The sequence below is a fragment of the Ictalurus furcatus genome, chromosome 11 (assembly GCF_023375685.1).
Source record: "Ictalurus furcatus strain D&B chromosome 11, Billie_1.0, whole genome shotgun sequence".
Lineage (NCBI taxonomy): Eukaryota > Metazoa > Chordata > Actinopteri > Siluriformes > Ictaluridae > Ictalurus > Ictalurus furcatus.
In genome coordinates, this window is record NC_071265.1 from 20,010,506 (window position 1) to 20,023,498 (window position 12,993).

General features: G+C 40.4%; 1 protein-coding gene across 1 annotated transcript in view; it reads left to right on the forward strand.

Annotated features, from left to right (window-relative positions):
* Nucleotides 1-11,104, forward strand: part of LOC128614448 (R3H domain-containing protein 2) — an 82,807-nt gene extending 71,703 nt beyond the window's left edge. Inside the window, exons 19-26 of the mRNA XM_053635729.1 lie at nucleotides 1,463-1,623; nucleotides 1,714-1,871; nucleotides 1,998-2,098; nucleotides 5,390-5,535; nucleotides 6,553-6,697; nucleotides 8,885-8,985; nucleotides 9,136-9,220; nucleotides 9,719-11,104. Of these exons, the coding sequence (XP_053491704.1) occupies nucleotides 1,463-1,623; nucleotides 1,714-1,871; nucleotides 1,998-2,098; nucleotides 5,390-5,535; nucleotides 6,553-6,697; nucleotides 8,885-8,985; nucleotides 9,136-9,220; nucleotides 9,719-10,077 (1,256 nt within the window). The 3' untranslated portion in view covers nucleotides 10,078-11,104. The remainder of the gene's footprint in view (nucleotides 1-1,462; nucleotides 1,624-1,713; nucleotides 1,872-1,997; nucleotides 2,099-5,389; nucleotides 5,536-6,552; nucleotides 6,698-8,884; nucleotides 8,986-9,135; nucleotides 9,221-9,718) is intronic.
* The last annotated feature ends 1,889 nt before the right edge of the window (nucleotides 11,105-12,993 follow it).

The window sequence follows — 12,993 nt, forward strand, 5'->3', positions numbered from 1 at the left end:
TTCTGTGGGCCTGGCCCCATGGTCTGCATCTCCAGTGGAGGACTGCAACATAACCTTTAATTAAAAGATGTTCCTCAAATGGTATGCACGTCATTAGCTGGATCCAGTACGTTGCCAGGTTCCCATACTAACCACAGCACCCTGGTTGACATGTCTCTGGCTAATAAGCTTACTACATCCTTTTTGAAAGGGGTGAAACATTTTCCATAGGAGCCTCACATAGGATCTCCCCTGGTGGTAGAGTTCCTTAAGACCTCATCTTACATGGTAGGACGCCGAACTGAAATGGGTGTCTCTGAAAAGTGCCTTTTGCTAGCGGTCTCTTCAGAAAATAGAGTGAGCCTGCAGAATGTTCCTTGCTGTGCCCTGTATGTGCCCCAAGTTATTGAATGTAGACAGGACTGCAGACATCCCATCCTCAGACCAGCTGGTGATCTCCCATGCACTAAGAAACAAGGGGTTTTCACATCTCACAGATACTGGTCAACTGAGTGGCGGAAGTCATCACCAACACAATGATGTATAGACAGGCTGATGTCAAGCGGCACCTGTGACATGCCGGTGTACAAGGAGCATCTCATCAGCATGTGTATTATTTAGAGGTGTGCCGCACCAGGGAGTCTGTAGTGCTGCTACCTGGGTGTCACCATGTTTCTATGTTCTGCAAGGTTAGCATAGCCCTTCTCAATATTGTGAGTTCTGCAATCATCTCTGAGCTCCTTTCCAATTATTCCAAATTTTTAGTTCTCATGACATGATTGGCATACATTTTCCAGGTGATTCCAAACACCCTGATTTTTAGGAGGGTTTCATAGAACCACATTTATATATAGTTTACTGTATTATAGTAATAAATAAAAAAACAACATGAGATTTTTATGATCCCTCTTATTTTGTTAACAGTATTAAGATTTAGCAGATCCTGCAAGGGGTATGCAAACTTTTGGGCAACTGTATGTGGTTATTAGAACTATTGTTCATGCTACACATTTGGATGAATGGAAGTTTTTCTTTAATTGTGGCCTTATACTAAACACACCAAACTGTTTACAATGTTATGTGCAGCAATAAAACTGCAGAAATGAATTTGAACTTGGCTGTATAACATTCTGTGGAAACGCAACAGCAGAGCTGAATAGTGCTTTTTATAAATAGTGCTCTCTGTCTGCGGCCATTGATTTATAATGTGTTAACTCATTCAATCAGTTACATACATACTGAAATGTAACTGTATAAAAGACTGAGCAAAGGGAAAAGATTAATCTACAAATATCAGAGTAAGGATGCAAATACACCAGATATCCAGTTTTCAAGCTCTAATTACCTGCCTCTGCCTGCTTTTATTCTTTATTAGACCTATATAAAACATAATTGTTTACTATCTTTAGCTTATGTTAACTCATGACTCAGAAGTTTGTTTTCTTATTCAGTCTGAATTTGGTCATTGTCTTTGTCCAATCAGCTCCTCTCCAGCCCATCATGGCCAGTCAGCAGCCAGCATACCAGGGAATGATGGGAGTTCAACAGCCGCAGAGTGCCAGTATCATGAATTCTCAACGTCCAGGAATGAGTGGACAGATACAAGGCATGGTGGTACAGTACACACCTATGCCCTCCTATCAGGTACTGTAAGTGTGTGCCATGTGCATGTGGAAATGCTCTTAACAAGTATACAGACGTTTTATGTACCAAACACCTCTGTGCTCACCCCAGGTGCCCGTAGCTAATGAAACCCAGCCTGTGGTGCAGCAGCAGTACCAGCAGCCTGTCATGGTGCCCGTTAGCCAGTCTGTACAGGGCGCAATGCCACCCGCCCCACCCATGCCTGTCTATTACAGCGTCCTTACGCCGGCACAACAGAACAGCACAAGGTAATGAAACCACGATACAGAACATATACACAAGACTATACACTTCTACTGGAAAAACAAAGCATATGTCGTATGTTATACTATGTATTCTGAATTTTTGTATGTATACGTGTGTACATATTTCAGTCCATCTGTGGGCTACCTGCAGCCTCCCAGTTCAGATCAGTACCAGATGACTCAGTCCCCTTCCCCCTGCAGTCCTCAGCAGATACAGCAGCAGTATTCAGGTACCTGAATAATTTGGCACATTTTAGTTGGTTAGTTATTGTTGTATTTCTCATAAGGATGTTTGATAAGGGCAATTTATTTGGTTAAACAAGGGCAAACATTATATCCAGAGGAATTTTTAAATAACCTATGACATTGCATCTGGAAAGTATTCACAGCGCTTCACTTTTTCCACATTTTGTTATGTTACAGCCTTATTCCAAAATGATTAAATTCATTATTTTCCTCAAAATTCTACAAACAATACCCCATAATGACACCGTGAAAGAAGTTTGTTTGAAATCTTTGCAAATTTATTACAAATAAAAAACAAAATAAGTACATGTACATAAGTATTCACAGCCTTTGCCATGACACTCAAAATTGAGCTCAGGTGCATCCTGTTTCCACTGATCATCCTTGAGATGTTTCTACAACTTGATTGGAGTCCACCTGTATTAAATTCAGTTGATTGGACATGATTTGTAAAGGCACACCCTGTCTATATAAGGTCCCACAGTTAACAATACATGTCAGAGCACAAACCAAGCCATGAAGTCCAAGGAATTGTCTGTAGACCTCCGAGACAGGATTGTATCGAGGCACAGATCTGGGGAAGGGTACAGAAACATTTCTGCAGCATTGAAGGTCCCTATGAGCACAGTGGCCTCCATCATCCGTAAATGGAAGAAGTCTGGAACCACCAGGACTTTTCCTAGAGCTGGCCACCCGGCCAAACTGAGCGATCGGGGCAGAAGGGCCTTAATCAGGGAGGTGACCAAAAACACGATGGACACTCTGACAGAGCTCCAGCGTGTCTCTGTGGAGAGAGGAGAACCTTCCAGAAGAACAACCATCTCTGCAGCACTCCACCAATCAGGCCTGTATGGTAGAGTGGCCAGACGGAAGCCACTCCTCAGTAAAAGGCACGTGACAGCCCGCCTGGAGTTTGCCAAAAGGCACCTGAAAGACTCTCAGACCAGAGATTGAACACAGATTGAACTCTTTGGCCTGAATGGCAAGCGTCATGTCTGGAGGAAACCAGGCACCAGTCATCACCTGGCCAATACCATCCCTAGAGTGAAGCATGGTGGTGGCAGCATCATGCTGTGGGGATGTTTTTCAGCGGCAGGAACTGGGAGACTAGTCAGGATCGAGGGAAAGATGAATGCAGCAATGTACAGAGACATCCTTGATGAAAACCTGCTCCAGAGCGCTCTGGACCTCAGACTGGGGTGAAGGTTCATCTTCCAACAGGACAACGACCCTAAGCACACAGCCAAGATAGAAAGGAGTGGCTACAGGACAACTCTGTGAATGTCCTTGAGTGGCCCAGCCAGAGCCCAGACTTGAACCCGATTGAACATCTCTGGAGAGATCTGAAAATGGCTGTGCACTGACGCTCCCCATCCAACCTGATGGAGCTTGAGAGGTCCTGCAAAGAAGAATGGGACAAACTGCCCAAAAATAGGTGTGCCAAGCTTGTAGCATCATACTCAAAAAGACTTGAGACTGTAATTGGTGCCAAAGGTGCTTCAACAAAGTATTGAGCAAAGGCTGTGAATACTTATGTACATGTGCTTTTTTTGTTTTTTATTTTTAATAAATTTGAGATTTTAAATTTTAAGATTTCAAACAAGCTTCTTTCACGTTGTCATTATGGGGTATCGTTTGTAGAATTTTGAGGAAAATAATGAATTTAATCCATTTTGGAATAAGGCTGTAACATAACAAAATGTGGAAAAAGTGAAGCACTGTGAATACTTTTCAGATGCACTGTATGTGTGTATGTATATATGTATGTATATGTGTGTGTGTGTGTGTGTGTGTGTGTATATATATATATATATATATAAAATATGCACACACATATTGGTTATTTAAAAATTCCTCTGGATATAACGTTTGCCCTTCTCTGCTTTAATTTAAAAAGCCAGCACATAAAAAATTCCAGTAATCAATTACCCTTATCAGACACCCTTATCAGACACCCTTATCAGATAAAGGGTGTTCTTACAAGATTTTGTGTACATAGTGAGAACAACTGTTTACTTTGGGGTGTTTTTTAACAGCAAAATGTACATGACCTGCCCTACTTACTCCATATTACTACATCGGAGTGTGAGCTGAAAACAAAACCTAAAGAAAGATTTTTAATATAATTAAATGCGAAACTGAAGTTTACCCAAATCAGATTAGGTACATCAGCCAAAGTCAGCCAATGTACAAGCTAGACCCTAAACGGTTAAATCTGCTCATTATTGGTTGCTGGACACAGTGTCAGTTTTTTTTTTTTTTTTTTTTTTTTTTTTTGACACATCAGACAGCACATGGCGCACATGAAGTGTTTTGCAGTAGGACACTCTGTCCTTCATCATATTGAGCCTGAGTTTTAAACATACCTAAACACACAGTCAGCCTTCAACTACAAATATGATGGCAAGTGTCATGCTATATGTAACAATATGCGTAACACAGTTGTCATAATTTCTTCCATTTGTCTTCTTGTATCATGTTAAAGCACCTCATAGTTATGGTTTCTTGCAAATAAGAAGTAAGCATTATACCCTTGTGTAGCTGAATCTGTGTACAAATCTGTATACAAATATCAGTGCCCATTATCCATTCACCAGGGTTTACACATGCTTTAAAAATACATACGAGTTACTTAAATTGATGTCATAACAATACCCTGTATTGAACTGACTTTTTTTTTGCTGTATACGTTTTAAAATGAAAGAATTTCTGCAAACTACTGCAATCTAAATATCTAAAACAGTATTCCAGATTGGAAGCCAGTGGCTGAGGGATCAACATAAATATTTACTGTGATCTGGTGCTGTGTTATCATTGAACCTGGTACAGCACCTAATGACCTCGTAAGGTCAACGTAGTAATAGTGGACACTGCCATGATCTTTGCCACAAATAGATATTCTTACCTTTCACCCCCTTTCATCTAGTTTAGTCAGCTCTCTGAGAGCAGGGATGTTCCTACCCATACTTCCACAGGACTGTAGTTAGTGCCAGTTCTGCTTATAGCACTGCCTAAATGATACACCATTAGAGTTTTATTTTTACATTGTTATCACCATTTTGTCTATTCAAATTAAAAGAGTTTTACACAAATAAACAGACAAGGGAGCACTGACCCAGCCATGTGTGGTTGGTTACTGATGTATTCCTCATGAATGTGATTTGCTTTCAGCACCATGCTGACAATTATGAACAGGATTTCTCTAATGTAGTGTCAGCATTAATGGCGTGTGTGTGTGTGTGTGTGTGTGTGTGTCTGTGTGTCTGTGTGTGTAGGAGTGCCACCTCCTGGTCCAAGTGTTATGGTGATGCAGTTGAGTGTTCCGAATGGGCCACAGCCTACCCAGAATCCTCCCATGGTGCAATGGAATCCCTGCAAGTATTACAGTGTGGAGCAGAGACCCAGCAAACCTGAGCCACAGGTATTATGCATGCACACACAAACACACACGCAAGCTCTCATCATGAATTTTAGTCTTCAGAAACCATAGGTATTTTCATAATACTTGCACGTTTAATAACGAATTTTTAATTTTTAAGATCCCTTGTTCTTCTTTTAGTAGAACTTTTCACCTATAAGTTTTCCTAAATTTATGGATGAATAATTCCTGTCTCTTTGATGTGGAATGTATAGAAAGGGCTTATTTGTTATTAATGTTAATGTGGATACTTTGCTTTCACAGTGTTTTAAATGTATACACACATTTTCTAATTAAACATATCTACTGTATATATGTACTTGAAATGACGCTAAACAGTGTGTCAATAGGTACAACAAGCACTGTCAGAGACATGCTTTCTATGGCACAATATGCCATTATGTTCTACCTTATCTAATCAACAGAACATCTGGCCTGACTGTGCTGGGGGCTGCACCAGAGTGAAAGCTCACTTGCTTTTATTTGTAGCCAACTATTCTAGTTTTAAATGTCTGCCTCGCTGTCTGATTCCTAAGAGAGTAAAAGTGACAAATTGTTGACACAATATACAAAAGTGAATGCTGAACACTACAAACAGTATATACCACCATTTATCTGATTCAAGACGGCAATTTCGCAACCGAAATGATGGAAAATGGTTTTCACACATCAAAAAGAACACAAAACATTATGATTTAGTTTGTACGTAATGGGGAAAATGATGAAACGTGATTATAGGAGATCAATACAGAATGCAGATGTCTTACCAGAAGTAAACAGATGTGTAAATTTGAGCGCAAATCCATTCTTATAGCCTCTTTGGGGGTTTTTTCTTTGTGTTTATATGGCATGAACCATGGTAGATGAAAATGATCACTTTCTATAGCAGTCTTTAATTCAAAATCAACATCTAAGGGTATTTGACTATCTTAATACACACACTGATTAGTGGGACATGTATTTGTGATGTTAGTACTTCTAATCTCATCTTTCACTCTTCCACTCTTTGTGTCTCTGTAGGTCAGCACTCAGTTGAGTAGTCCACTAGCATCTCCTACTCAGTCACCCACTCCCACTCCATCGAGCAGTGGAAACAATGTGTGTCCTGGGCTCGGCCCACTGCCTCTCATTTCCCAGTTTCCGCGGCCTGGTGGACCCGCACAAGGTAACACCAACGTACTGTCATTTTTGCACCCCAGTGTGAGAGCATTTCATTTTTACCTCTGTATAGGAAATGTATAATTTTGCATTAATTGGTTCAGTCATGTTTCCAAACACTGTCTGGAGGGGGGGAAAAAAGGTCATTTAATAGAAATAATTCTCTTAGAAGATAAATAATTAAATAAATATACACAAAAGGAAACTCAGTCTGATTCCAAGCTTCAGAGCTTTTAAATAACATATTGCTATGTCAAGATGAGGGAATTTGTTTAACTGCTCGATGTAATGTAATGGCATGTTCATTACACCTTTAGAAATCAGTTTGCTCGCTCAAAGAATGTGACACGACTGCCACCTAATGGTCTTGTCTCGCCAGTGCTGACTGACTGAGTGACGTACCGCGGCGTACCGCGTACTGCAGGATCACGTTCTCTTTCTCGCGCGTTTTTAATGGCCGCATCTGTATATAACCGTGAGGGAGAGGCATCGAATAATTGAAATGTCAGCTCCAACTGGAGGACACAATGTATTGTGATACAATAATAAAACAGGTTCATTTGTATTTTCATACACTTGTAATATAACAAAAGTTCTACATATACCTCTATATCGCTCTCTGTTTTTTTTTTTTCTTTTAAACCATTTTTTAAATAGGGAACTAGTTGAGGTGCTGATGACATGAAATAAAAATATTAAATGGCTATGGCAAGATTATAATTGTGGTATTTTTTTTGTTACATTTATGTAGCTGTTGGTTTGTGAAGGTTACAATATTAATTTAACAGATCAGTGTTCAGTTTACAATCGCAATTTCAAATCTTTTTTCGATTGAGTTCCTTTATGGACTTGGCCTGACTCGATTCGGACTCGGCTATTAAGGACTCGGACTTGAGTCCGACTGGGCTCATTTTGCACTCGGACTCGATTGGTTAAGGACTTGGTCTCGACTCGAACTCGGCAATGGTGGACTCGAACCTAACACTAACAGTCCTGTTATTGTCTGATAAGAAGCATTTTATATGATCAAATCTAACTGTATTTGAATCACAGCTCATTGTCTTGCAGATGCCTTACGGGGGAAAAATGAACATATGTATATATGTAATATATGTATCATTACACCCCTAGTGCATAAAGACAGTAGTCAGACACATGTGCACACACAGACACACACCCACAAGTAATTCTAACTGTACCTCAGGTGGTACTAACTGTCACATTACTACTTAATATTAAGTGTTCTATTCAGTATGTGTGTTATACGATTTTTATGTATGGACACAAATAATAAGCTGCTAATTGCATATCTACAGAAATTTTAATACACACTGTAATCAGCTTATACTTAACTGTAACCGTACACATGCTGCGTAGTATGCTTCTAATGTTTTGCTTAATATTTTTTGGGACAGCTGTTACAAAAATGATATCTGGTGCATACCTGTTTAATAACACAACATGTGGAATTGCTGCAACAATGTTTTTGTTACTCATTTGTAATTTTCATAGCATTATGGCTTGGTAGCTACATAAAAGTAAGTGCAAACGTCTGTAGGTGGTTACATGCGCACATGGTTTTAGTACAGTTAATAGTCATTAGTCATTTGCATAATATTCGGCACTTTATATAAAGAAGAAGCCTTGATTTGTCACATATGCCTTACAGCACGGTGAAATTCTTTTTGCGTGTATCCCAGCTTGGTAGGAAGCTGGGGTCAGAGCACAGGGTCAGCCATGATACGGCACCCTTGGAGCAGAAAGGTTTAAGGGCATTGGTGGCAGTGGCAGCTAGGTGGTGCTGGAGCTTGAACCCTGGCTTCTTAACTAATGTCATCTTTGCAGACAGATAGCCAAAGCAAGATTCAAAATAACATTTCCATGTAGTTTTTAATGTAATATATTTGATAGGTTCTTACAGTTGTTGCATCAGCCACAGTGATATCAGATGAGTTTTCCCAGACCGCCACGCATAGAGGCATGCACAGAATGATGTCTGAGACATCAGTTGTGTGTCAGTATCTCCCTGCTAGCCAGCAGATCAGTGTGACCTGACTAAGTTCGACTGTACACATACAAACAGGGATCTGTAGGGATCTGGATTCCCTACTGATCTACTGGTAGTGTGACCTGAATATGTTGCCTTTGGTCCTGCTCCAGAAACCCTAAACACGTTGCTATGTGTATGATGCAGGGGATGGCCGCTATTCGTTACTGGGGCAGCCTCTGCAGTACAGCTTGTGTCCTCCAACCATCATGCACAACCATAGCCAATCCTCATACAGCTCCCACCAGGTGAGCATGCATGCATTCACATGTTTAGTTTAATCTATGCACACACACTAGCAGCTTATCCGGCCATCTCTCATGCTCTCCTCGTCATCGCTGGTCTTTCCTCTGTGAGAGCCATGTGAGATCACTGAACTTGTGTGTGTCTGTTCACAGAGCTCAGGAGTGATAAAGCATGGAGCCCGAGGAAAGAAACAGACACTGAAATCTGCCTCTACAGATCTAGGCACTACTGACGTGGGTATGGCCCACACACACAATGTAAATGGGAATTCATTTCAGAGCTCAACCTACAGGCTGGGCAACACGGCCAAAGTTTCAGATCACGTATAACAATAATAATGTTTTTCATATATTTGATATTTGATTTATTTTTTTTATTATTTCATTATTACTTTGACATTGGTCATATCTCATAACTGCAATCTGTTCTGAAAATGAAGGTCTACACTTCATCGGTGTCTATACCTCTGCCAATCATTGAATAAATTTTGTCTATATTTTATGTCGCTGAGTGACATGATGCTGTGTTCCACCTGTGATGCACAAAAAAAAATTATATATATGTATGTATGTGTGTGTATGTGTGTGTATATATATATATATATATATATATATATATATATATATATATATATATATATATATATATATATATATATAATGTATGTATCTTCACTGGATTATCACTGGCTACTCGATGCATGCCTTCAAAATGTCAACCCATTTCTCTGTGCAGTGGTGAGTCGTGTGCTGGAGGTTACAGACCTGCCTGAGGGCATCTCTCGCCCAGAGGCCGAGAAGCTCTTCAACCAGCTCTCGATGTGCGGGGCCAAGATCCAGTGGCTGAAGGAGCCGCAGGTATCCCGGGGAACTGGCAGTACCCCAGCGCATGGAGCTGGAGGGGGTGGGTCAGTAGGGACGGGTGACCGCCACGACCCAGCACACCTCTACACCGTGGTGGCAGTGTTCCCCAACACCATGGCTGCACAGAGCGCTTCCTTTAAGCTCAACAACAGCGGAGGGAGCCTGTTCAAACTGCGTGCTGCCAAAAAGAACTATGATCTGCGCGTACTAGAGAGAGCTAGCTCACAGTGAGGAAAGAGAGAGAGAGAGGGAGAGTAGTGGGGTGAAAGAACGGAGAGAAGAAAGAGATCATACTGATTTTTCGAGTCTCTTTTTTTTTTATTGTATCATTACGCAAAGAGGACATAACACACGTAAGCATGTGTACCTCTGTTGTACCTTTGTATATATAATTCCTTATGTACACACAGACGCGCACACACTTACACACACGGCCATGCACTGGACAGAGGGTGTTGGACAGGCTCCTCCCCATCTTTTTCTGTCTCTCTTTTCATCCTGTCTTGTCCTTCTCTCCCTCTCTCTGGCTCATATTTCCTCTATCACACTCTTTTTCTGGCGACGCTCTCGCCCCCACCCCCTGCATTTCTCTGCACTTTCAAGACGGCTTTCTCTCTTTCTTTCTCTCTCTTGCTTTCCGTTTGCCTTAATGCTGTTGTGGACTTCCGTATTGCGCTGTTCTTTCTCATATTCTCTCTCTCTCTCTCTCTCTCTCTCTCTATCTTTCTCTCTCTCACAGATGAAATATTGTTCCTCTTTTGTTCGATATATTTATATAAGTGATGTAAGGATTATAAGAAATCTATATATTCAGTGATTTTTTTTTTTTTTTTTCCTCCCTCCCCTGGTGGATAAGTTAAAGTTCCTTTACAACCTGTCCCCATCCATGTCTTTCCTCCCTGTTCCTAACCCCCACCCCCTCGTCCCTTCCTCCATAATCATTGTGTTTTGCATCTTTTTTTGTGACAGCTGTGCAGAAAGTTATGAGGTATTTAAGTGCACAAAGATTGCAAATGTCTACTGTAAATTCCATTTATTCTGTTCTTTTGTTTGTTTTTAAAAATATAAAAGAAGACAAAAAAAAAGAAATCCCTTTCTGTGTGTTTTTGAACGAAGAGGAGTTTGTAGAGAAAGAGCAGCGAGAGATGCAAGTGTATAATGATTTATAACAACATTGGACATCATATTACTGATGATTGTTATTTGAAATACGGAGAAACCCCCTCAAATTAAAGAATTAAATTGAGTACATGAGTCAGATTGACAGTAGTGTAATTCAAACCGCAGGTTTATATTAATGCACTTGTTCTAAAGCATTATTTTTTTTTCTATAGTAACAGCTCATTCAAAGGAACTTGTATGGCAGACACGCCTCCTAATCCAACAATTATAATAAACTGATAAAGATTGATATAGTGGAGATTTCTGTAAGGACACTCCAGTGTCAGAGTCTAAAGGTAAGAGAAAATGATTGAGAGAAACAGAGTCTGGTGAAAGAGTAACTATATAGCTGCTATCAGGTGATAACAAAACCTAAGAATAGTAAAAGTTTTTAAATAATTATAATCATAGGCAGATTGTTATGATAAGAGGAATACAACAGCTTGTGTTGATCACGCATTAGATCACCCCATCACTGATTATTTTCTTATACAGCACGCCCTACCGTCTTCTATACTTACGCAATGCATATACTCCAACACTCAGTTTCAGTTTACATGAACTGAAATAACATTAAGGGTGTTATCATCTGCTCAGTCCTATTCAGAAAGGATGATGAGTTAAGAGGATTTGAAAGAATTGTCCATTTGGCTTATTCATTTCTTTCAGTGGGGTGTAAACTCCTGACAGGTGCAGCTGTTTCAAATACTGTTTGTGGTCCTCACACAATGACTCACACTTCCAAGGGGACTGGTGCAGAATTCCCCACCTGTTGGGAGTGGGTGAGGGGTTTGGGTTCAGCTCTGAAGACCGCTCACTTTATTAAACCCCAGCCAGTGTTCAACCAAACCGGTGCATACTGACTAAGGTAAGATTGCATGTTTTTAAATTGGTGCAGAGATTTTTCATTGGTAAAATGGATCGGTTTACTTGTAAGTGATTTGGAAGAACTACAGACAGGGTTTGTAGTTCCGTTTTAGATGATGTTTTATAATAGTTGATGTATGCGTTTTCCAGTAACTGTTGATCAGTCTTGTATGTCGTCTTGGAGGAATTTTAGCCTGTTCCTCAGTACAGAACAGCTTCAACTCTGGGATGTTGGTGGGTTTCCTCACATGAACTGTTTCCATCAGGTCCTTCCACAACATTTCTATTGGATTAAGGTCAGCACTTTGACTTGGCCATTTCAAAACATTAACATTATTCTTCTTTAACCATTCTTTGCTAGAACAACTCATGCTTAGGGTCGTTCTGTTGCTGCATGCCCCACTTTTCTCATTGAGATTCAGATGTCCTGACATTTTCCTTTAGAATTCACTGGTATAAGTCAGAGTTCATTGTTCCGTCAATGATGGAAAGTCGTCCTGGCCCAGATGTAGCAAAACAGGCACAAACCATGATACTACCACCACCATGTTTAATAGATGGGATAATGTTCTTATGCTGGAATGCAGTGTTTTCCTTTCTCCAAACATAGCAGTTCTCATTTAAACCAAAAAGTTATATTTTGGTCTCATCCATCCACAAAACATTTTTCCAGTAGCCTTCTGGCTTGTCCACGTGATCTTTAGCGAACTGCAGAAGGGCAGCAATGTTCTTTTTGGAGAGCAGTGACTTCTTCTTGCATTCCTGCCATGCACAACATTGTTGTTCAGTGTTCTCCTGATGGTGACATGAACATTAACATGAGCCAATGTGAGAGAGGCCTTTATTAGCTTAGCGGTTACCCTGGGCTATTACACGTCTTGCTCGTGGAGTGATCTTTGTTGGTTGACCACTCCTGGAGAGGGTAACAATGGTCTTGAATTTCCTCCATTTGTACACAATCTGTCTGACTGTGGACTGGTAGAGTCCAAACTCTTTAAAGATGGTTTTGTAACCTTTTCAGGCCTGATAAGCCTCAACTCTTTTTCTGAGGTCCTCAGAAATCTCCTTTGTTCACGCCATGATACACTTCCACAAACGTGTTGTGAAGATCAGACTCTG